We start from the raw sequence: 23,869 nt of genomic DNA on the forward strand, positions 1-23,869 counted from the left end.
AGTAACTCTGAATAAATAGCTCAGAAAGGATGTGCAGACCATTTCTGTAGACATTTATTTGTTTAATACTTTCAACTTCATATTAAGTTTATGTGATGCTTTTCAGTAACTGACCAAAGCATCATGTAGGTAATTCATATGGTCATTTATATTGTTCACTAGCATATTCCACTTTTGGTCAAGTGAGGCTGGACTAATGTCATCTGTATATGCTATGTATTAGATCTGAGTATTTACAGATGTCAGCAGGTCAAGTGTACTCAGTGCAAGCAGTTTAAACTATCGGACAATTCTTGTATGACTTGCCTGGAACCAAGGACATGTGTGCCAGGCTTTGCATGTGAAATTTTGCACACACTGGGTCAAAAGTCATTGGGCTTATGTTAGGCCAGAGAAACATGATCTGAAGGGAAGGTGGATAAATGCACAGTCAAAAAGGACATCATTAGCATAGCTGCTGATACCACCTCAGTTAGTAATTTCCTTATGGAAGCAGAGAGCGCTCTGGATGAAAAGAAAAATAGGTAAACCAAGACATCACATGCAACCCCAGCTCTGCCTTCCCCACCCAAGCTAAAGATATTATCGGTGGAAACATTGTCTGATACCAAATAAGTATATCAGCCCTTCTTCATTTCCTAACACATTTGAGACAGATCAAACGTGGTCAGCACCAACTCAGATATGGCCTCACCTGACAGTCAAGAACTGATTATGGGGATCCAATATCTCCCAACCCATCTCAGAATCATGAAGAAAGCACAGAAAAGAGGAATGATAGCACTGTTCTGCCAAGACCAGACTCTGCATTCAGATACAGATTGCTTACAAAATCCAGTACATCGATGCATGAGGGGACTAATCACAGTGATCAAATATTGTATGTCTTGTCCCAACAGCAGAGTCTGGGCATTCACAGAGAAGAAACCACCCAGTATAGTGCCATGATGGACATATGCTACTCTATGGCCACTTTAGTGCCACATTGCCTGGTTTTTATTATGGGGCCAGGGCATTATTTAGCCATGAAGGGGTCTATACCTATAGATCTTTTGATGGATCCATGTAGGCCTGACAACTGTATGGATACAGTTCAACCCAATGCCATCACCATCCAGTATCAGATAGCTACAGGATCTGGACTGGACTTACTATTACAGTACCAGCTATGGCAGAGTTTCAGTCCTATTTGCCTGGACCATAGACGATACAGTCAGTGATCATCTTCAAGTTACAGTATGACATCATGGTCAGAAGTAAGGTATGAATCACAGTCAGTCTCAGCCAAGCTTTGCCAACCAGGTCTTGGTTATCCTAGGAGACATCTTCATCACTCTACTCTTTGCTGTATAATAAATTATGTTCACAAGCACTGTGAGGTAGTGGTCATTCTCCTAAGGTATTATGATCTTGTAAGTATTATTGAAGAAACCTATTTTACTCCAAAAATTGTTTTCCAAAACTTTTGAATAGAATATATATTATCAAACATGGCCACCATTATTTATAAAAATGAATAAACCTGTTAACTACTTTTTCACAAAAATTGATCAATAGAATTTAATTGTATTTTACAGAAAGCTTCCTGGCTAATTAAGGACTTGAATAAACGACTTGAATGACTTGAATAAATGACTTGAATGACTTGAATAAATGACTTGAATGACTTGAATAAATGATGCCTATCAGATATGGCCACTTTTGCTTAAAATAGAAAAACATTTCAATGACTTCTTAAAATACTCAAACATTACTGAAAGCATATCAGTACAAAAGGTTTTCAGATTTATACAAATAATTAAAATCCACCACTATAGCTGTAACAAAACATTTACTCAACTTTATCTCAACAGCTGCTTAAAAACTGACCAACTTTATATTGGACAAATAATACTGAATTGCCTTTAGATATGGATGAAGACAGAAAAACTAGACAAAACTTGAAACAGTTGTTTTCATAATTACAAACAAGAGCACTGACAAGATTTCAAAAGAAAGTTTTTAGCTGTCAGGCAGATGTTGGCCAGTGAGTGATCTCATGCCTAAGTCTTGTTATGTTATAAAGCCAGAAAGAGTTTCATCACTGAAAAAAATATTTTCTCAGTTGTCATACTACTGCTTTTTACACCAGTTCAAACACTCTGTCAACATGGATGACGGAATACACTTTCTTTTCTCTGATCTGATCATTGCACCTGTGTTCTCATTCATTGAAGCTGCAGGATTTCCCCTCCAAATTATATTGTGCTTAAAGCTTCAAAACTTGTTAGATTTTGATGACTTTCAGTTTATTAAATTGCCATGATCTGTTGAAGTGAATTTCTAAATCCTTCCTCCTGTTTTTTTGCACTATTATCTGTTCAGTCTGAATATTCTTTCTTTGACATTCTCGTAAATTTGCTTTTTTCTTTTAAATGCATTTGTTTTGACCACACCCATAAATCTCTTCGATTTCTTATAAAGGGAGGTAACTATAGAAGTAACCATCATGATCTGTTAGTGTGAGTTGTCTCCCATGTTACAGACAATTTTTTTGTTGTTGTGGGTGGTGGTGTCTTTTTGATCTTTTTTTCTTCAGGTTGTTTGAATTTGTATTTCTTGCAAATAACCTTTGAAAATATGTTCCAAATTCATGTGTGTGTATGGGGGGTCCATGATTTCCTTCCTACAGCATTGTTACTGCACATAATGCAGTACGAAAATAAAGCCCATTGTAAAATTTAAACTGGTAACAGTGTTCAGTATAACCTATACTTTCTGGCCTACAGTCTTGTTACTTTATATTATACAGAATCATGATAAACTCCATAGTAAAGAAAGAAACTGACATCACAGTGTTCAGTAGAGTTACCCATCATTTCTTTAAGGTCTTGTTTCTACGCAGAATATGGGATGGTGATAAACGTCCATAGCAAATTAAGAAATTGATAAAATTTAATTTTCTTGTATAACATGCTGCATGGGCATAAGCAACACAAAAATTGCAATTTTGTCATTGTGTATATGAGATACTTGTGAGATAATCTACTTAAGTAATTCTCTCCACCAGGAGATAAAATATTTAATTTTATTGTACCTCTACCACACAGGGAACCTCAAGCATAACATCTGTTTCAATCTCAACCTTTGCCCCAGGACCAGCACAGACTTCAAATGCTTTGGGTCAAGGCCAGAGGCCAGAGGGTGGTCAAGGATACAATATCAGTGTTGGAGGAAAAGGAAATAAGAGTGGTGGATCAATGCAGAGAGAAGGTCAGAGTTCCCATCAAAACTGTTTGAACCATCAAATGCCTTTCAGTGACTCTTTATTGTGTCAACTATGTAATCATACTCTAACTGATCATTTTACAAATGGGATGTTTTCTTTGAAAGTCATTTGTTAAATTGAAATTCAGTAAATTTCCCATTAATTTAATTGCAATAATTACAGATATGTGCCCTGAGATAATACATATACATGGTTAATGAGGGAAATATTTAGTACACATATATGTAACTAATTTTTTTAATGAACAGTAATTAATTTTAAATAAACACTGAATTAAATGTACAAAATAAAGGAATAAAAGGAACAAAAATGAAGACATTCACTTTTATTTTGTCAGTACTGTTGAGAATGATATACAGTAGAAAGTGCAAGATGGAGGCTGCATGCTATGTCTGGCATTTACCTTTTTCATGCCTTTACATAACATTTGGTTAGTGTCAAGGCTTATAGATTGTTTAGATTTCTCACCTGAAGTGCTTGCAGGTGATGTTGATGATTACTAGGAACTCATGAAAGAGTGCAAGCTATATGAGATAAAATTTACAAATATGGCTAATGCTCTGAGTACGGAGTACGCAACAAACAATACAGTACATGTACAAAGATCATGACTTGATGCATGAGGGAAGATGGGCAGGGCTAGCAATTTATGCATATCAGGTTTGACATGCTTTCACTGTAGAGAAAATTTATTATGCATGCTGATAAAGGGTTATAGTTTTTCAAATGCGTTAGCTTGAAAATTTGTTAATTGAACATTTGTAAAACAAGAAGTCATTGTATTGTGACACAGGTATCACCTTTCTGGTGATAATGATGACATCCATATTAACATTGTTACATCCACATGCTAAAGATTTTGCAAGTCAGATACTGGGGTTACAGCATTGCATGAATACATGTGAGACAGCAGTTTCCATGTAACACAATGTTGTCTCTAGCTCATGGGAGTTGAATCTACAGTAACAAAACAATGGATCCCTTCGATGTTACATGTAAGTGTGTAAAACCTTGATTATAAACATACCAATAGAATGAGTTTCAAATAATTACTGAGAACATGATCCTCCTGCATTACTGTGTCTCATATACACAGTAATTCTAACTTGTTTGATACTTAGGATAAAATAATGCAATCTCTTCTTCCAAAAGTTTGATGATACCATCTAGTACATGCAATAATATTTACATAAACTTACTGCTGATTTATCACAGTTTATATATGATACAAGGGAGACATTTGTTGTCTGTTTTGTTACAGCTGTCTTGTGGTTTGCTTTAATCCAGACTAGAACTTGAAATACACCTAATTAGTGTCATAACATTATACCATAAGATACAGTGACATAACTCTTGAGATAATTAATGCTGTGACACAACTCACTTAATTCTGTGTGACATCTTTTACTGTGATACTATTACTGAAACATAACTATTACAGTGACATAATTCTTGCTGCAACATAACTTTTACCTCAACAACTCACACTGTGACATGATTGACACTTAACTTATTTTGATGTAACTCGTACAGTGGGTTAGCAGCATCAATGAGTGGCACAAAATCCTTTTGACTATACAATGCAGACTGTCTTATTCTACAATGAACATCAATTTATATACCTGCTACAGCCATTTATAGTTATTGAACGAGAAAAGATACCTTTCTGTAGCAAACTAAATCATGGCTCCTTTGCTATTGGCCTTGTGAAAAAGACTACATTCATTGTTGAACTGTGATTCCAGATTGGAACTTCTGCCTTTATACAGAAGGATTTGTAGTGTGATCAACATTTAGTTAATCATGTGACTCCAGTCCAGACGTCATTCCTCTGATGAAGGCCTTGTGATAAGGTACAGAAAGGTATCTATTCTTGCTCAGAATGTCTTCTTTCTTACACACGAAATAGAGTAATAGAAATAAATCACTTGCTACATGCAGCATGTATTATATGTTTATATTCAGATGTTTAATATATTAAAAAATCCTCATGTTACTTAAGTGAGATGTCTAAATTAGTCTTGGAACATACTTGTTAGGTTAAGTGTTGGATGTTATGACTTCTTGTGATTTTTTTGTCACTAATCAAGGCTTTTTTTCCTGTACTATATCTACAGACACAATATATTATTTATTATAATGCATATTAATTTCCCTGTCTGATGCTGGTATAATCATATTTTTTTTGTAATCAAATGAATTTAAAGGTTCCTTTATCTTAATTACATCTATTGTTTGCTTGTTTGGGGCATCAGAGTGGGTTATATCAAAGGACTTGCCAGAAAAATCAAATTTATCTCATTTTCTTTTTTCATTACGATTTTGAAATTTATTTTTATTATTATTATTATTATTATTATTATTATTATTATCCCTATTGTTCATAGACAAAATGAATTTATACTGACCATCATTAGCCCATCCATTAGTACAAGTTGTCAATGATCCTCCAAAACTACTTGGTGGGTTGTTAGGTAACTTTAAACAAGCATTCATGTCAAGGTTTAATTGAGCCTAGATGAAACTCATGTCCCATGGACATCCAATATTTTCACCAGAGTGGCCATCTTGGAAATCTTATTGCTGCTAACCTTTGTAACTGAAAAGTCGATTCTGCATGGAGATTTCATGAAAAGGCTATTTATGTTGTCTAATTAACCCTAAATGAATTGCTGCTGATTTGATAATCAGTATAGCTATACAGGAGCCATCTTGATAATTTGATAATCGGTATAGCTATACAGAGCCATCTTGATAATTTGATCATCATTACTCCTGAACAGCAATTCAGGTCAGCATGGGGTTGTCACCAAAAGACTTTGTACAATGTTTACTTGGTCTGAAATGATAATGGTGCCAATCTGACCACTAATATGACCACCACAATGACCATCACTTGAAATTCTTGTTAAGACTACTCTTTAGCAGCTGAAAGTCATATATTAATATGGCATTTTCTCAAGAAGACTTCTCATGGTGTTCAATTGGTCAAAAATGAAATTGATGCTGATCTGACATCCAATATATAGCCTTAAAAATCTGTTGTTGTGGCTTTTAAATTATCAATAGACTTGTTATAATGTTTAGTTACTCCAAAATCAAAATTGTACCAATTCTGCATTCATGTGACCACTGGGGAGACCATCATGTAAATCTTGTTGTCATGTCCAAGATGGTTTCAAAACTCAGCAGTTAAAAACCAGAAACATTCTGGTCTTGGATTCATGGAAATTCTTTTCCACAAGTAGAGCATCGTTCTCTTTTAAGGACTCGTGTCATTATAAATTATTGTATTTATTCTTGTCTTCCACATCCTCTTGACGGTATGTTTTTGGGCAGTATGTTTTGATTGTGATAAGTGCTCTCTTGGTTTTTTTTCTTCTATCACAAGTATATGCATTATTATTATTATTATTATTATTATTATTATTATTATAAAAGCATTACAAAACAACATGAATTCATTATTTTCTGTGGGGTTCCAATTTTCATGTATTTCCAGGTTGCTTCAAAGCATGAATTACAATAACCTGTGTACAGTGATCATTCTATAAAAACAACAGGGCATCCTTTCCCAATCCACAATAGGATTTCCTTCCCCAATCTACTTTAGGATCCCTTCCTCATTCTATGAATTTAAGTAATGATCAAAATGTCATATTTTTTTCACAAATCAGGAACGTTGATACCAGTGGTGTAATGATCTATTGGTACATTTTGGTACACCACTGTATCACAGTTCATGTTAGTTTTTCACTACCAAGATATTAACCCTGTCTATCAGTTAGACGCGCTGTGAAATGTTTACTGAAAATAATGTTAGGTATTGAATAGTAATACCTTAATTAGTTTAGTCGTGTCAGGAGGCCAGTAACTGTTGAATAATCCTGTACTCAATCAGCCAACAAAGAATGCTGTTTGAATTAATTTTGGCTTTATATGAATGTAAGATGATAAAAGTAATAAATCATTAGCAGTGTGTAGAAGATGCTTTGATATAATGAGTTATTTGAATGTACTATTACTAATCTTGCAATTTCCTGCTACATACATCATTCATCTGTAAATGTTGGTATTATTTACCTTGAAGCTACAAAATGTCATCTTTTACCTGGCTGTTAAATATTTTACATTATTTCCTAAATTAAACTTAGAGAACATGTTATTTACTATTATTATAATCAAAACTTATAGGCTCAGCAGATCGCACAACACTTGGTGTCACGTGGCTTTTCAAAATGTTCAGCATTGGTAACATATTGATACATATTACTACTGTAATGCTCTGGTCCCTGTCTATTGGATAGAGGTCTAGTTATTATATACTTATATTTTTTGTGATAAGAAATTTTTAATCAGTACCCTATTGATCTTTTTGTATTCACTTGTTAGACATTTCTGAAGGCAGTATGGGGAGGGAGACTGCTGCTCTGAGTCATGAGGGGTCAGAACGGGAGGAGCTGAGACCCAGTGGGGCTATAGCAGGTCAGCCAGAGGGACCTGGGGCTCATGCATGGGCAGTTGCTGCAGCCATTAATGAAGATGAAGATTTTCATTCCAAAGACTTAGAAGAAATGGAAAATAAAGGTAACTCTTGTACTAATTGTTTAGAAGAATTGCAGATTCTTTGGGACAAAATAATAGCCCCATTGAACTGGTTACAGTCATATGGTTTGCTTTCTTTTGGTGTGACTGTGTTAGAAGAAAAAGAGATGTATTTGTTTTACACCAACCACACAGTTACTTGCATTGTCAGTGTTTTTAAGATTTGTGCAAAATATTTTTCAGTTCTATGCAGTGATGATACAATGTAGTACAGTTTGTAGATGAGTCATACATTTCCATAAACTTTATTCCTTACATATCCATTTAATCATGAATGGCTGATCTGGTATTCTGGTATACATACCGTATTCCCAGACTGTAATGGGGGGGAATTTTGAGACTCAAAACGTGTTTTGAGGTCCCATTGGGGGTCAGTGCATGTGACCCCAAAAAGTGATGTTGTCAAATGGAGAATAAGCTAATATTTGATACAGGCCTTAGAAAAAGATTGGAAATTCAAATCTGAAAATAACTTGTCTTTTTCAGAAAAATTAATATACTTACAAAGAAATAAAATAGTTGGTAGACTTTGTGTTTTCAAAAATCATCACCATACACATACATCCAAACACTCACATACTCACAATCACGTTGACATTAAATTAAACATTCACCAAATCTGTCTTTAAAATCCATTGGATAGCAAAATAAAGGCTTAATTAGATGCAGTCTTTGTTACTCTCAATAGTTCAGTAGGAGCTTTGACAGTAATGCAAGTGTCATTAGCGTTCATCACTACACTCAATAGAGACTGGATGGTACAGGTGTTCAAATTTCACTGCTGGATTCTATGAGCAAATCCTGGTCAAAACTGAATTGTTCTGGACGACCATAATGTTAGCATTGTCAAAACTGTATCCAATGCAGTGTGATCATGAGATATGATTGACTTTATAGAAAAATGAATATGCATCACATTTGGGACTGACTATTTCCTTTGGGGGATGGGGAGGATAATTTAATGGTGGCTTTGCAGGTAATGTGGCGGTAATAAATGCTTCTGTCCAGTAAAGTGAGTATTAATGTTTTATTAATGCAAACCAACTGTGCAAACATGAGTGTGTGCTAATTATTGTCATTCAATCAATTACATGGCTAATATCATCATGAAAAGCATAAGGTCAATTAATAGTTAGTATTTTAATAAGATTAGGATATTGAATACTAATAAATAGAACTGGTCATGTTTGAATATGTTACATGCAGGTGGTACTCCTATTTCAACAGACATTGCACAAACTGGAATGATGTATGTTGATATGCTGCAGGCAGCATCTACAAAGAATGAAATGCTCCTTGCCCTCTTTGCTGATGCTCTTTGTGAAGTAAAATTTCATCAACCAGGAGTTCGGAAATTTATTTTTGCAGGGCTTTGATTTCTTGGCTGATAGCAAATTGCTTCCTGATTCACCTTCAAAAAGGAAAAACACTTGAACACTATTCCAACAACTGAAATAATTATATTAACTTACGTATCTGATGTTACGAGTCTATGCTCTTATTAAATAAGTAACAGAAAAATTTGAAGACAACAAGCTTTGTAAAATTTAACAAATAATTTATTTCCCTAGAATACAAAGCGAAAAATGAGTGAAAAGAACTTATGGTATTGCAAATTAAATCCAAAAACAATCTAAGAATTAAAGACACACGTCATAGTAATAAAAAGTCCTGAATAAAACTCAGTTTAAGTCCTGAAGAGATCCAAAATTTCAGGCGATGACGTGTCTGTTATGGTCTATGAAGTGTTGATGTGTCAGCAGACTCTTGTTGAATCACAGAAATATTATTCCAGGGTTGAATTCAGTATAAATTCCAATGAATGTCTTTATCCAAGAATTTTATCAGAGCACTTTTGTATTTCCAGAGAAAATAATCATTTGAATTCAGTAATTTGAAGAAAATAAAATTCAGCCCAAACTGGTCACAACATAATACAACTTAAAAGTGTTAGATGTCAAAGTGCAACTGGTAAAATCCTCATAGTCACAAGATAATATAGTTCTCTGCTTGACCTCAGGTCACATTAGCATTTTCTAAAAACATCCATAACCTAATGGAAAATAACCTTCTAGAATGATCTAATGAGCCTTGTTTATTTACAACACATTATAACCTAAATTCACTTTGGAATCTGCAAAAAGCCTGACTCTGATCAACATATTTACCACTTCTTGTTGACCTGAAAAATAATTCGGTTTAATAAACTCATAAAGATAGAGAATGTTGAAGCTATTATTAGTTATTTACATAAATGAAATAAAAATAATTTATACAAAAAGTCAATCAGGTCATTCAGAAATGAACTCAATTTTGGACAAGGTCAAGTCCAACAAAAAATGTTACATTACAAGAACATGTAATGAAATTAAAATTTTTAAAACTAACAGACAAACAATTAAGTTAAATATAGATAACACTGACTTCAAAGAAACATTGCTGCTGATCACAAACTAATTTAGTCAATAATCTTTAATACAGTTGGCTTAAATGTTCCCATTAAAGGCCTATGCTACCAGAAAAAGTCAGGAGAAATGATAATTTTTTTCCCAACCATGAAAAGTCCTTGAATTTTGCAAGTATTGATGAAAGTCAGGAAAAACCTGTGAATTTTTCACCACCACTTGATGACAGAAATTATGTAATTGAGTTGTAACTGAACTGTTCATGAGATTAATTTATTGAGTTAAACTGACAGAATATTTGGAAGTTGCAGTATGGATCATTTGGGTGCTTGCCATTGTTTAGTCAATCCAAATGCTCAGTTGATTAGATTCGTATAGTAGACTGGTTATTTCACAGACAGCTCAATATCTGTATCTTTTCTTACATGGAAGGTATGAAAACCAGTCTACCATCACAAGAAGAAAATATGGTGGTGTCAAAACATAACTGATTACCAGATGGTATAGCAAACTTAAACAGTTAATCAAGTCATACCTGCATGAAATTGATATGAAAATTATTTATTTTCTCAGAAATTGTGAGTACCAGTATTACAATCATTATGTCTTTAATCTGCTGACAGATGAGATGAACCTATGGCATAGATGAAATTTGATCGGTACTCACCATTTGCATTGATAGTTGCACAAGGACACAAATCTTGCAACCCACATGTTCATGACTTCATATGTCCAGTAGTCATGTGATATCAATACTAATCCATTTCAACTATTGTAGAAAAAAATAAAAATATTAAATGGAAGTCGTATTCTGTTTGTAATAAAAAAACAAACCCATAGAACACAAAATTCTCTATAGATTTATTCTGAGAACAAGTATGCAGGTTTTGTTGCATGTTCAGATTGCTGCAACTGCGACAATTTGTTTCTGGTCATTGTTCTCAAAATAAATATGTTGAGAATTATTGTTTTGTGCATTTTACAAAAGGTATTTCACTTTCATTTAGTGTGTTTGAATTTCTGTACAGCATTAGAAATTATACCAGGTTTCTATTGAAAATCGGATATAATAGTTTGAGATTTGTGTAATCATGTGACTAGTAATGCAAATGGCGAGTACTGGATCAGGTTTCGCATATGCTATAGTTTCATCTAATCCGTCAGTGGATGAAAGACATAGCAATTATAACATTTGCCATTTCTGTGAAAATAAATCATTTTCCTATCAATTTCATGCAGGTATGACTCAATCATTGTTTAAGTTTGCTAGGCATGCTGGTAAGTGGCTACCATATCTGCTACCAAATGGTGGCAGCAAATTCCAATTTTTTTCTCAGCCTAAATGTCAAAATGTGTAAAATCGGGTGCGAATATTCAGCAGAAACCTGGATTAGAAAATGGACTGCCATTTGTTTTAAGTCAAATTTCTGGTAAAAAATGTTGAATCTCTGAGCTGAACTTTGGTACTAAACCTATTACACTTTGACATGTTGCTTGAACTTGAAGTACTGGTTTCAAATCTTAAATAGGTCACAGGAGAAGTGAGAGATTGTTGTCCCCTGTATTATGTATTAAGAAATAATATGTTGTACCTTGTATTATATATTAAAAAATGATACAAGCCCCTGTGCCAATACAGGTTTGGGGACTGGTTTATTGTATTACAAGCAATCGTGTATTGATTTTACAGAAACTTCAGTCCTTGTTTAAACAGTAGTATATAATTTTGAAGGTGTTTTTAGCAAAATTTAAATCAACCCTTTTGTAAATAGTTTTTTGATATAAATGATGGATTTTTTGCCAAATTGTCTTGAGGAATTTAGGTTGTTTGAAAAATCTTGCTTTGGATTTTATTGGCACAGATTAATTCAGGGTTTAAACGTTTTTCTTTGCTAGATAAGAGTCTAATACTTTGCATTTATTGTTTCTTCATACTGTGATAGAAAATGTTTACTTTGTGTAACATGCATATAGATTGCTATCTTGGTTTACAGCTGATTATGATTTCTTTAGAATTAAAGGTTTGAAAGAAATCAAAACTAATTTATGTTCATTTATTGTTTCCTCGTACCAACATAATGCAGATCAGCACAGTAATAGTTTGAATTTTTATTCTGTAAATTGTGGGTTCGAGTCTCAGATTCAGCCAATGTGGGTATGTGAGAAAGCTTGCCAGTAGCTTCTCGTGGGTCGTTGGTTCTTTCTGGGGTTTTCCCGGGTTCTTCCTCCACCATTAATACTGGCCGCCATGTATAGCCTATCGTGTGCTGAAAAATGGCGTTAAACCCCTACAACAACAACAACAACAATTATTCTGTAAATTGAAATGACTTTACATGCCATTTTATAGGAATATACAGTAGTCAAATTGTTTTGTGTGATACATTTTGTGGTTTAGTACACAATCATCTTTTCTGACTCAGATGTTTTGGGAGAGTCTTGAAATAGAAACATCTTTTGATTTAAAATTTATAATTCCGTTCAGTAATGGTCATATGTGAACTTTTAAAAAATTAAAAAATTAATTCAGCCTTTAAAAACTCGGAAAATGAGATGGAGATTTTTCTTTAAAGAAGCATGGGGGAACCATGGTAATAACTTTTGTTTTTGACATGCATCTAGCATATCTTTGATTTACCTATAGTGAGTTGTTTGGCACTTTGTGAATTTCACCTATGCAGATGAGTACTGTGGGCACAGCCACTGCAGTCACCAAATAACACATCACTCTAGCTATTGTCACTCAGTTAAATAATATGTGAAATGGTTGCTTTTATCTGACCTCTCTTCCTTTTAATTGCCCCTATTTAAACTGCTGCAGGGATAGTTTGACATGAACTCTTAGCAGGACTGTTTACCATTTGTACAAGCTACATGTTATGGGCATATTCTGAAGTGGTCGGGTTATTTTTACGGTGACTAAAAATCGTGTTTTTGAAACACAACTGTCAAGGGGAATACATTTTTTTTAGAACGACATGCCATGTTATATCAGTATGAACGACATGCCATGTTATTTCAGTATGAATGGCATGCCATGTTATATCAGTATGAACAAAACGCCATGTTACATCAGTATGAATGACACACCATGTTATATCAGTATGAACAACACGCCATGTTATATCAGTATGAACGACATGCCATGTTATATCAGTATGAATGACACACCATGTTATATCAGTATGAATGACACACCATGTTATATCAGGATGAACAACACGCCATGTTATATCAGTATGAACGACATGCCATGTTATATCAGTATGAACGACATGCCATGTTATATAAGTATGAATGACACACCATGTTATATCAGTATGAATGACACGCCATGTTATATCAGTATGAATGACACACCATGTTATATCAGGATGAACAACACGCCATGTTATATCAGTATGAACGACATGCCATGTTATATCAGTATGAACGACACGCCATGTTATATCAGTATGAATGACACACCATGTTATATCAGTATGAATGACACACCATGTTATATCAGGATTAACAACACGCCATGTTATATCAGTATGAACAACATGCCATGTTATATCAGTATGAACGACATGCCATGTTATTTCAGTATGAATGGCATGCCATGTTATATCAGTATGAACGAAACGCCATGTTATATCAGTATGAATGACATGCCATGTTATATCAGTATGAACAACACGCCATGTTATATCAGTATGAACGACATGCCATGTTATATCAGTATGAATGACACACCATGTTATATCAGTATGAACAACACGCCATGTTATATCAGTATGAACGACATGCCATGTTATATCAGTATGAATGACACACCATGTTATATCAGTATGAACAACACGCAATGTTATATCAGTATGAATGACATGCCATGTTATATCAGTATGAACGAAACGCCATGTTATATCAGTATGAATGACATGCCATGTTATATCAGTATGAACAACACGCCATGTTATATCAGTATGAATGACACACCATGTTATATCAGTATGAATGACACACCATGTTATATCAGTATGAACAACACGCCATGTTATATCAGTATGAACGACATGCCATGTTATATCAGTATGAACGACATGCCATGTTATATCAGTATGAACAACACGCCATGTTATATCAGTATGAACGACATGCCATGTTATATCAGTATGAATGACACACCATGTTATATCAGTATGAACAACATGCCATGTTATATCAGTATGAATGACACACCATGTTATATCAGTATGAACAACACGCCATGTTATATCAGTATGAATGACATGCCATGTTATATCAGTATGAACGACACGCCATGTTATATCAGTATGAATGACACACCATGTTATATCAGTATGAACAACACGCAATGTTATATCAGTATGAATGACATGCCATGTTATATCAGTATGAACGAAACGCCATGTTATATCAGTATGAATGACATGCCATGTTATATCAGTATGAATGACACACCATGTTATATCAGTATGAACAACACGCCATGTTATATCAGTATGAATGACATGCCATGTTATATCAGTATGAACGACACGCCATGTTATATCAGTATGAACGACACGCCATGTTATATCAGTATGAACATTTGAACATTGTTTTAGTGCCATAAACTACTTGAAATATTCAATACTAGTTTACTTAAGCTACAACAAATTATTTATTGAGATGTACATGTATTTTAAAATATTATACCTAATTGCTTTCATTTCTATTTTTAATTAAAATTTGTTGCTATATATTTATTTTTAACTCAATGTATTATTATTGTGTGTTGACTGCCATCATTAGTGGCAAAAATTGCCAACATTTCTGCTGGAGCAAATCGGAGAGTACTGTCACCACTACCAAGAAATTATCAGAGGCTGACAATAGTATTTCAGATGGAATTTGTTGATAATGACAGGGCTTGAATTTAACACTGGTGTCCTCACAAAATGCTAATTAATTTTGGAAAATGCAAATTGGGATTTCAGGCAGTTCTGTTTGATTTTTCAGTGACATACAAATTATTAGTATAACTCCTTAAAGTACAGACACAAAATTTGACATACTTATTGGCTTAATCTTAAAACATAAAAAGTAGCTTGTTTTGGCGGTGATTCATGTACTGAGAGATATGCTGTTTAATGTGTAGCCTATAACACACAGTGGACAGAGGCACGTTGCCATAGTTGCTTCAGTAGGAACAGAGTATCTCTTTTGCATCTGGCCATTTCATTTACATATATGGAAATGTTTTTCGATATTTTCTTATTCAACAGGGTCCACACTTAGGGTGGTGTTGGGTGATACAGACAAATATTTGTCCCATTGTATGTAATTTTGCCCAAAATACTCAGACAAAATGTAGTTTTTTTTTCCTTTTCTCAAGTTGATGCTACTCCCATTTTTTCAGGTCATTAGTCATTTTAATATTTTAAGTATTAATTCTTGTGGTTTTTTTTGTCTAATGAGCAATGTGAAGCAGTCTATTTCATGCATCTGATAAACAACTACATTAATTAAATGTTTAATTATTTTAGCAATTACTTTACAATATATGAGATTCCAGACATAATTTAACAGATGAAGCTTCAAGACGTGAGTGAAATTCAAAAGATTTGTACAGAAAATATTTCTTTATGGAGGTTTATAGGTTGACTGTTAGTTAAAGTAAACAAGTTTATTTCATATTTCGACCAGTTAAAGTTGGAAGAAAAGATTTGTACCTCAATACCTAAAACCTGATTTTGACAGTAACCTCTTTTCAAGGTGACAATCTCTTGCAGTAAACAAGTCATCCAAAAATTTTACTGAATCAATTTTAATATTTTAATAATATTCAGCGAGTATTTCCTTAATTTGTATGTTATTTATGCTTTGTAAAATGGTTGTTTCAAATGGCTGTGGGGCCCCGAGTGGCCGAGTGGTCTAAAGCGCTCTCCGTTATGGATCACTGCCATCTCACCTCTGTCTGCGTGGGTTCGAGTCTCAGATTCGGCTAATGTGGGTATGTGAGAAAGCTTGCCAGTAGCTTCTTGTGGGTCGGTGGTTCTTTCCGGGGTTTTTCCTGGTTCTTCCTCCACCATTAATACTGGCCGCCATGTATAGCCTATCATGTGCTGAAAAATGGCGTTAAACCCTACAATAACAATAACAATATCAAATGGCTGTTTTATCAATTTTAAATATTGACCACTTTAAACTCATTCTCCCATCATTGTGTGCTAGTTTGGGCAGGAGAGGAAAGTCACTTCACCCAAACTTTTAGTCCAGCACTGACCTTGTTTAAGCAAAATTTCTGATGATGACATGCTTTACTAGCATTCTTTTTAGGACTGCAAACATTTTTTCCACATATTAGTCTGACTATCCATTAAAATACTAGATGGTTGTCCTTATTATGTTCTTGTTCAGTCCTGGTCGGGCTTTTGTTCATATTGCTCCAGCAAGAAAATTCTTATGGGTTGTGGGTTGGGGCCTTTGTCAGGAGTCACAATGTCAAAATGATATTTATAATTTCACCAAAATTTATAGATATTTTATATCAAAATGTAATCAGACAATTTGAAGTTTTTAGAAACATGAAATTATTAAAGATGGACAGATATGTTTTTGGTTGTTTTTTTCTTAAAGAAGATAAAAAAATGGCATGTTGACCATGGTCATAAAAATGGATGTTTTTTTGAGTAATGATGTTATTTTATTATGGATTTATGTCTCCACTCCTGCAAGAACTAATGTAATGTCAATCTCCATGGTGCTATCTTTTCTGCATATTCATTAATCCGATTTTTCAGATTGTACTCACTAGATTTTATATATATATATATATATATATATATATATATATATATAGCATCTCATTAATTATTCATTTGATGGCAAAACAGGGTCATGTGTCATGTGCTATGGAAAGTACATTGCTTCTGCCAAGATGTGCCCTTGTGGGGTTTGTGCAAAATAAAACACCTAAAGTGATGCCCCCCAAAAATGAACAAAATGCTTTTTATATCTTTAGTCTGATACAGATGTGCCAAACTATTCAGATTGGTCAATAATTGTTTTTATTTTTAAAATAAACAAAATTCATGAAGCAATCTTTTCCATTGCTTTCCTTGCTATGATCTAACTATTTATTTACTACCCATACTCCTATTGGCAATATCCAGAAATAATATAGGGTAAGCCACCATATAAAACCCTGAATAACCAAGACAGCAGATATGATGACTCTGGTGAGCCATCAAGTGAAACCCAGAAAAACCAAGATGGCAGATATAGTGACTCTGGTGAGATAGCAGGTGAAACCCACAAAAACCAAGACAGCTGATCTGGTGATGCTGGTGATCCAGAAGATAAAACTTGCAAAAACGCATGGTAGCAGATATGATGACTCTAGTGATCCAGCACGTGAAACCCAGAAAAAACCAAGACACATGATATGGTGAGGCAGCAGGGAAAATCCTCATAACCCAAGAAAGCAGATATGGTGACTCTGGTGAGGCAGCATGGAAACACCAAGGAAACAAGACAGCAGAAATGCGACCCTAGTGAGGCAGGAGGTTAAAGCCATGCAATCCAAGATGGCAGAAATGTTGATTCTGGAGAGCAAGTTGGTGAAACCCAGAAAAACATAAGATGGCAGATATGATGATTCTGGTGAATCATCAGGTGAAATCCAGAAAGCAGGTATGATGAGTCTCATGAGCCAGCAGGTGAAATCCAGAGATACCAAGACAGTATGTGTTTCTGGTCATGAACTATCTCAAGTGAGATGTAGGTATTGGAACAGACACAAGCATGTTTTTTCCAAGACTTTATTTCTTAGAGTGACTCACATAAGCAATCCACAAAGTGGGTCCCTAACAGCGCATGCGTATATAAGTTGGAGAAAGATGTACACATGATGTAGATTGTATAGTCCATTTCAATAATACATTTCCCTTGTTTTGACAAAATAAAATAGTTATTGTATTTTGAATGTAACATATGAAATAAGGCATCAAAATCTAAATAATGTGGAAATAGTTATTTTCATTGATATATAGATTTGACATGAAAAAGTATATCACATAATGTCAATGCATACACAAGTAATGTCCAAAACCTATTTAATGTGTTAATAATGTTGTTCATATGCATCTTTGATAACCATTAACATTTTTTTTCCTATACCCTAAACAACCATTCTGCTTATCATGTACTTGTCAGTTGTAAAGTCTCTACTGTTCCACATAAACGTCACTCCTGGGCATTTAAACATTTCTAGTCAAGTTTCAGTTTAGTTCTCTATCTATTACCATTAATGTTACTTAGTCCATTCATCATTTACATAGAACTTTTTAGGTTTCGCCTCTCTTCCAGACCACGTTATAAATGGGGTGTCTGACCTCAAAGTCTTAGCTCCTGATTCTGGGATAGTGTTATTGAAATGGGGTTCTCTAGGGAAAACTGTTTGAAATGGAGTATTTTCATATTGATGCTCGGAGTCAACCAATACACAAGCAGCAAATGGGGTCACAACTGACAGATTCTCCATGGTTTTATTAGGTAACCTTTGATTTTGGTGGTAAACACCACCATTCCTGGTTTGTATAGAATATGACCTGCCATTGTGAACTCTTATAACTTTGTCGGGTTTCCATACTTTGCCAAATTGAACTCTCACAGAATCATTTACGGAAAGGGGTTTAAGTAATTTTGCTGATTTGTCAAAATACTGTTTTTGTTTTGATTTCGACTGTTGCATTTTCTTTTGAACAAAAGTTGGGTCACAGTCTGTGGTTTGAGAAGTTTATTTATAATGGATATTATGGATTTTCTACCAGTAACATTTGAGCTGGTGTCAAGATGCAATCCAAAGGCGTATTTCTATATTCTAACAAGGCTAAATAAGGGTCCTGCTTACTGTCCCTTGCCTTGGTGAGCAATTTTTTGGCAATCAAAACTGCCTTTTCTGCCAAGCCATTAGACATTGCTTGTAATGGGACTAGACATCCTGTGTTTGAAACCCCATTCTTTCACAAAGTTTGCAAATCCTTGGGATGAAAATTGAGTTCCATTGTCGCTGACACAGACATGACAAATACCATTTTATAACGTGTACTTTCCAATTCCTGATAATTGTGATACTTTCTGTGTCAGGCAATAAGTCTGTCTCAAAAAATCGACTACAATAATCTACAGTCATATTTTTTTCAATCAAATGCAAAAAGGTCAGTACCATTTTTTTTTATGTCCATTGTGGGATGTTGTGTGGGATTAAAGGTTCCTTAGCATTGGAGTCTTGGTGAGTGAGACATACCAAGCATTTTAACACATGTTCTGTGGTTTCTTTGGACATGCTTGGCCAAAAGATGCTATCTTTCATGCGTTCTAATGTCTTGTTTACTCCCAGATGACCAGTGTGCACAGCTTGTATCATCTCCTGCTGGAGACTTTTAGGTACAGTTATCTTTTGACCTCTGAAAATTAAGTCATCTTCTACAGATAGCTCATCCCTGTGATTCCAAAACTCGAGCACATCTGGATTGCAGTCAGCACATGAACTAGGCCATCCCCGAGTTATAGTTTTTATCAAAGTTTGCATTTGCGGGTCAATTTTGATAATGCTCTTCAGACATCTGTGACAAACAACTGTTTTTGATTGTATATATGTGAAGGTGAGTCCTTTGATCAGTCTTGGGTATGTGTCTGGAAGAGATTGTCTTGGGAAATAATCACTAATGGGCAAATCTTTCTCTCATACATGATGCACTTCAATATTGTATGAAGCTGCATCATCATGCATTGAAGGCATGGAGGGGCTGCTTAAAGGGGCTTCCTCATGATTGACTCAGTCGGCTTGTGAGTGTACCCTAACTGGTCTAGCAAAAACCAGTTGATGAAAACATTTACAGCCAAATAGTATAGCCAGCATTTCTTTTTCTATCTGAGCATACCCTATTTCATTTTGTGTTAGTTTTTTGGATGCGAATGCTATGGGGTGACTGTCTAGCATAAGGCATGCCCCAATCCCATATTTGGAAGCATTTTACTTAGAGTGTTAATGGCTTTGTCGAGCCAAAGTAAACCAGCACAGGGTGTCACGTGATTATATCCTTGACCTCTTGAAATGCCTTCTTTTGAGGTTCGTTTCAGAAAAATTCCACATCTTTCTTCAAGAAGGCGCGTAAAGGGCTTGTAACCTCTGCTAAATTTTGCATGCAATTACAAAGATAGTTAACCATTCCTAATAGGTTTTTTAATTTGGACCTGTTTTCGGGAGCATCAAGTTTAAGAATAGCCTCAACCTTGTTTTGATCGGGTTTTAAACCTGATGAGCTTATTGTAAGGCCTAAGAAAGTTACTTCCATTTCGCCTATTATGCATTTGTCTAGGTTGAGACGCAAACACTTTGAACGTGTACATTCAAGTACACATGTCAACATGTCGCCATGGTCCTTGCGAGAGTCTCCTCACACAAATATGTCATCTACTGTATGTGCGACATTTGGTAAGCCCTCAAAATTTTCATCCATTTTCATTTGAAATATGTCTTGTGAACTTTTTATCCCAAAAGGTAACCTTAAGATATCGGTACCATCCAAAAGGCGTACTGAATGTAGTTAGGTATGAAGATGCGTCTTCAGGTTTCACACTACAGTAGCCAGGTTACATTCTAACTTGCTGAAGTACTTGGCATCGGTTAGTTTAGTTGTGATATCATTGAATGTCAGCATAGGATAGTGGGGCCTAAGGACTGAATCATTTAACGCCTTTGGGTCTAGGCAAATACGCAATTTACCCAATTTCGGTTTCTCTGTTATTTTACAAAGGAGTTGACCTAATTGGTGGGTTCTGTAACCCTTTCAATAATTTTGCACTCTTCCATTCTTGTGAGTTCTTCTTTAAGCTTTGACTTTCGTGCTCCTGGTACTCTTTGTTGGGGGGGGGGGGGGTTTACTACTGGTACTGCATCGGGTTTAAGATGCAGCTTGCACTCACTGGAAATAGACCTATTCCCTGAAATAGGTCACTGTACAAACTTGCAACAGCTGATTTATCTAAGCCAGACTCATTATCAATAGCTTAAAACAGCTGGACTAACTGTAAGTCAAGTGAAGTTTGAAGGCTAATGAGAGCTGCAGCCTGACTATGTAAACGTAAAAATATGTTTTGACAGTTGTGCCATTGTGAGAGCAGGAAAGCATTTTCTTGTCCACTACTGAAATCAAATCCCCTGTGTACAATGCAAGCTTACTGTCATGGGGTATTAAAGGGTCTTTAATATTGAGTGTTTTGTACGACGCTAGTGGAAGAATGTTTACTTGTGACCTGGTATCTATTTTAAATTTATATGGGGTTTGGGAAGGGCCAATATGTAATTGGATAAATGCACGGTCTGGAGATGAGAGAGATGAATGCCTTACCGTATCTATGTAAAATTCCTTGTCTGTATTCTGTGCACTGTTACCACTCCTGTTAGAATCAAATACCTGGTCACTGTTCGATATATTATGCACAGTTTTGGATCTGCACATTCTTGCAAAATGATTAAGTTTGCCACACTCTATGCAAGTCACACCTCTACCCAGACACTGTGATTTGTTCGACTGGTGATTCCTGTTTCCACAATTCTCACATGGTTTGTGTGTTGTGAACTGCTAGGGCCTTGCACCATTGTGATGTTCGGTCTGATGTGTCTTCATTGACTTCAGGGATTGTTGCCAGTGATATCCCCTGGGTTTGTTTCCACCACATGTCTGCACTCTGTTTTTTCTTTTATTGACAGAATCTATATCCTTGTTTGGCATGCCATTTGAAATCGATCAACATTGATTTCAATTGCTGCTGACAATATTCAAAGTTTTGAATGATCTGGATAGCTTTGTCTAATGTCAACTTGTCTCCTTTATTAATCAGTTTCTCTTGGACTCTCTGACTGTTCGTCCCAAATACAATTCTATCCCTTATCATATCATTGGCATCATGAAAACTGCAGTCTCTGGCTTTGAGTCTTAGCAGTGTGATGTAGGAATCAATTGATTATGTAGGAATCAATTGATTCCGCCCCTTGCACTTTGGTATTGAAATGATACTGTGCAAATATGGGGTTTGACTTTGGTTGCACGTGTGCCTTGAAACGGTCATAGAATGTTTGGAACTTCTTTGCATCTTCATTTGAAATACCAGTAAACGTTTTTCCCTTTTTCCCCAACCCACAACAAAAGATATGACACCGTTTCAGCTTCTGTGTTTTCTTTAAGTGGTCCATTAAAAATCAGCGTGATAGGTAGTTTAAACTTTTCCCACTGTTCCGGCAAGTTTGTAGCCTCCCAGTCCATGACTGGTGGTGGAATACCGCTTAAATCCATGGCTGATTTTTTTAAAATCTTAACTAATGCACACACTTCTACTTTATGCGCAACTGCAAGTTAATGCACGAATCCAACTTAATGCACCAATCTCATATCTGACACCATGTTGTGTTTCTTGTCATGAACTATCTCAAGTGAGATGTATATACTAGAACAGACACAAGCGTGTTGCTTCCAAGACTTTATTTCTTAGAGTGACTCATATAAGCAATCCACAAAGCAGGTCCCTAACAGCGCATGCGTATATAAGTTGGAGAAAGATGTACACATGATGTAGATTGTATAGTCCATTTCAATAATACAACAGTACATATGATGACTCAGGAGATTGAGCAGTTAAGCCAGAAAAATCCAGGGCAGCAGATATCATGAATCTAGTGAAACTTAGAAAAACCCAAGAAAGATGATATGGTGACTATAGTGATTCAGCAGGGAAAACAAACATATCCCAAGACAGCAGATGTGGTGACTCTGGTGAGGCAGCAGGGAAACACTAGAAAAAACAAGACAGCAGATATGGTGAGTCTGGTGAGGAAGCAGGGTAAAGCCACAAAAATCAAAATGGTAGATATAATAACCGGTTGGCTAGTGGGTGAAACCCAGAAAAAACACAGGATGGCAGATATGATGAATCTGATGAGCCATCAGGTGAAACTCTCAAAGCAGTCACGATGAGTCTCGTGAGCCATCAGGTGAAACCCAGATAAACCAAGACAGCAAATATAGTGACTCGGATGAGCCATCAAGTGAATCCCAGACAAAAACAAGAGAGCAGATATAGTGAATCTGGTGAGACAGCAGGTGAAACCCACAAAAATAAAGATGGCAGATATGTTGACTCTGGTCATCCAGCTGGTGAAACCCACAAAAAGCAAGACAGCAGATATTGTGACTCTGGTGATCCAGCAGGTGAAATCCAGAAAACCAAGACAGCAGGCATAATCATTCTGGTGACACATCAGATTAAACCAACAAAGACCAAGACAGCAGATACGGTAACTCTGGTGATCCATCACGTATAACCCAGAAAACCCAAGGCAGCAGATATTATGATTAGTGATCCAGCAGGTGAAACCCAGAAAAACCCAAGAAAGAAGATATGATGACTCTGGTGAGGCAGCAGGGAAAACAAACATATCCCAAGAAAGCAGATATGGTGCCTCTGGTGGGGCAGCTGAGAAACACCACAAAACAAGACAGCATATATGGTGACTCTAGTGAGACTGCAGGGAAACACT

The 23,869-nt window shown here is 35.4% G+C and overlaps 1 protein-coding gene across 3 annotated transcripts in view; it reads left to right on the top strand.

The window, feature by feature from the left end:
• The window catches only part of LOC149797289 (uncharacterized), a 130,644-nt gene that overhangs the window by 63,000 nt on the left and 43,775 nt on the right, over positions 1–23,869 (top strand). For all 3 annotated transcript variants that reach the window (XM_089962010.1, XM_089962009.1, XM_089962008.1), the window contains 2 exons: positions 3,090–3,252; positions 7,661–7,855. In XM_089962010.1, the coding sequence (XP_089818136.1) occupies positions 3,090–3,252; positions 7,661–7,855 (358 nt within the window). The remainder of the gene's footprint in view (positions 1–3,089; positions 3,253–7,660; positions 7,856–23,869) is intronic.

This window comes from Sinohyriopsis cumingii, chromosome 6 (assembly GCF_028554795.1).
Source record: "Sinohyriopsis cumingii isolate HCF-2022 chromosome 6, ASM2855479v2, whole genome shotgun sequence".
Classification (NCBI taxonomy): Eukaryota; Metazoa; Mollusca; class Bivalvia; order Unionida; family Unionidae; genus Sinohyriopsis; species Sinohyriopsis cumingii.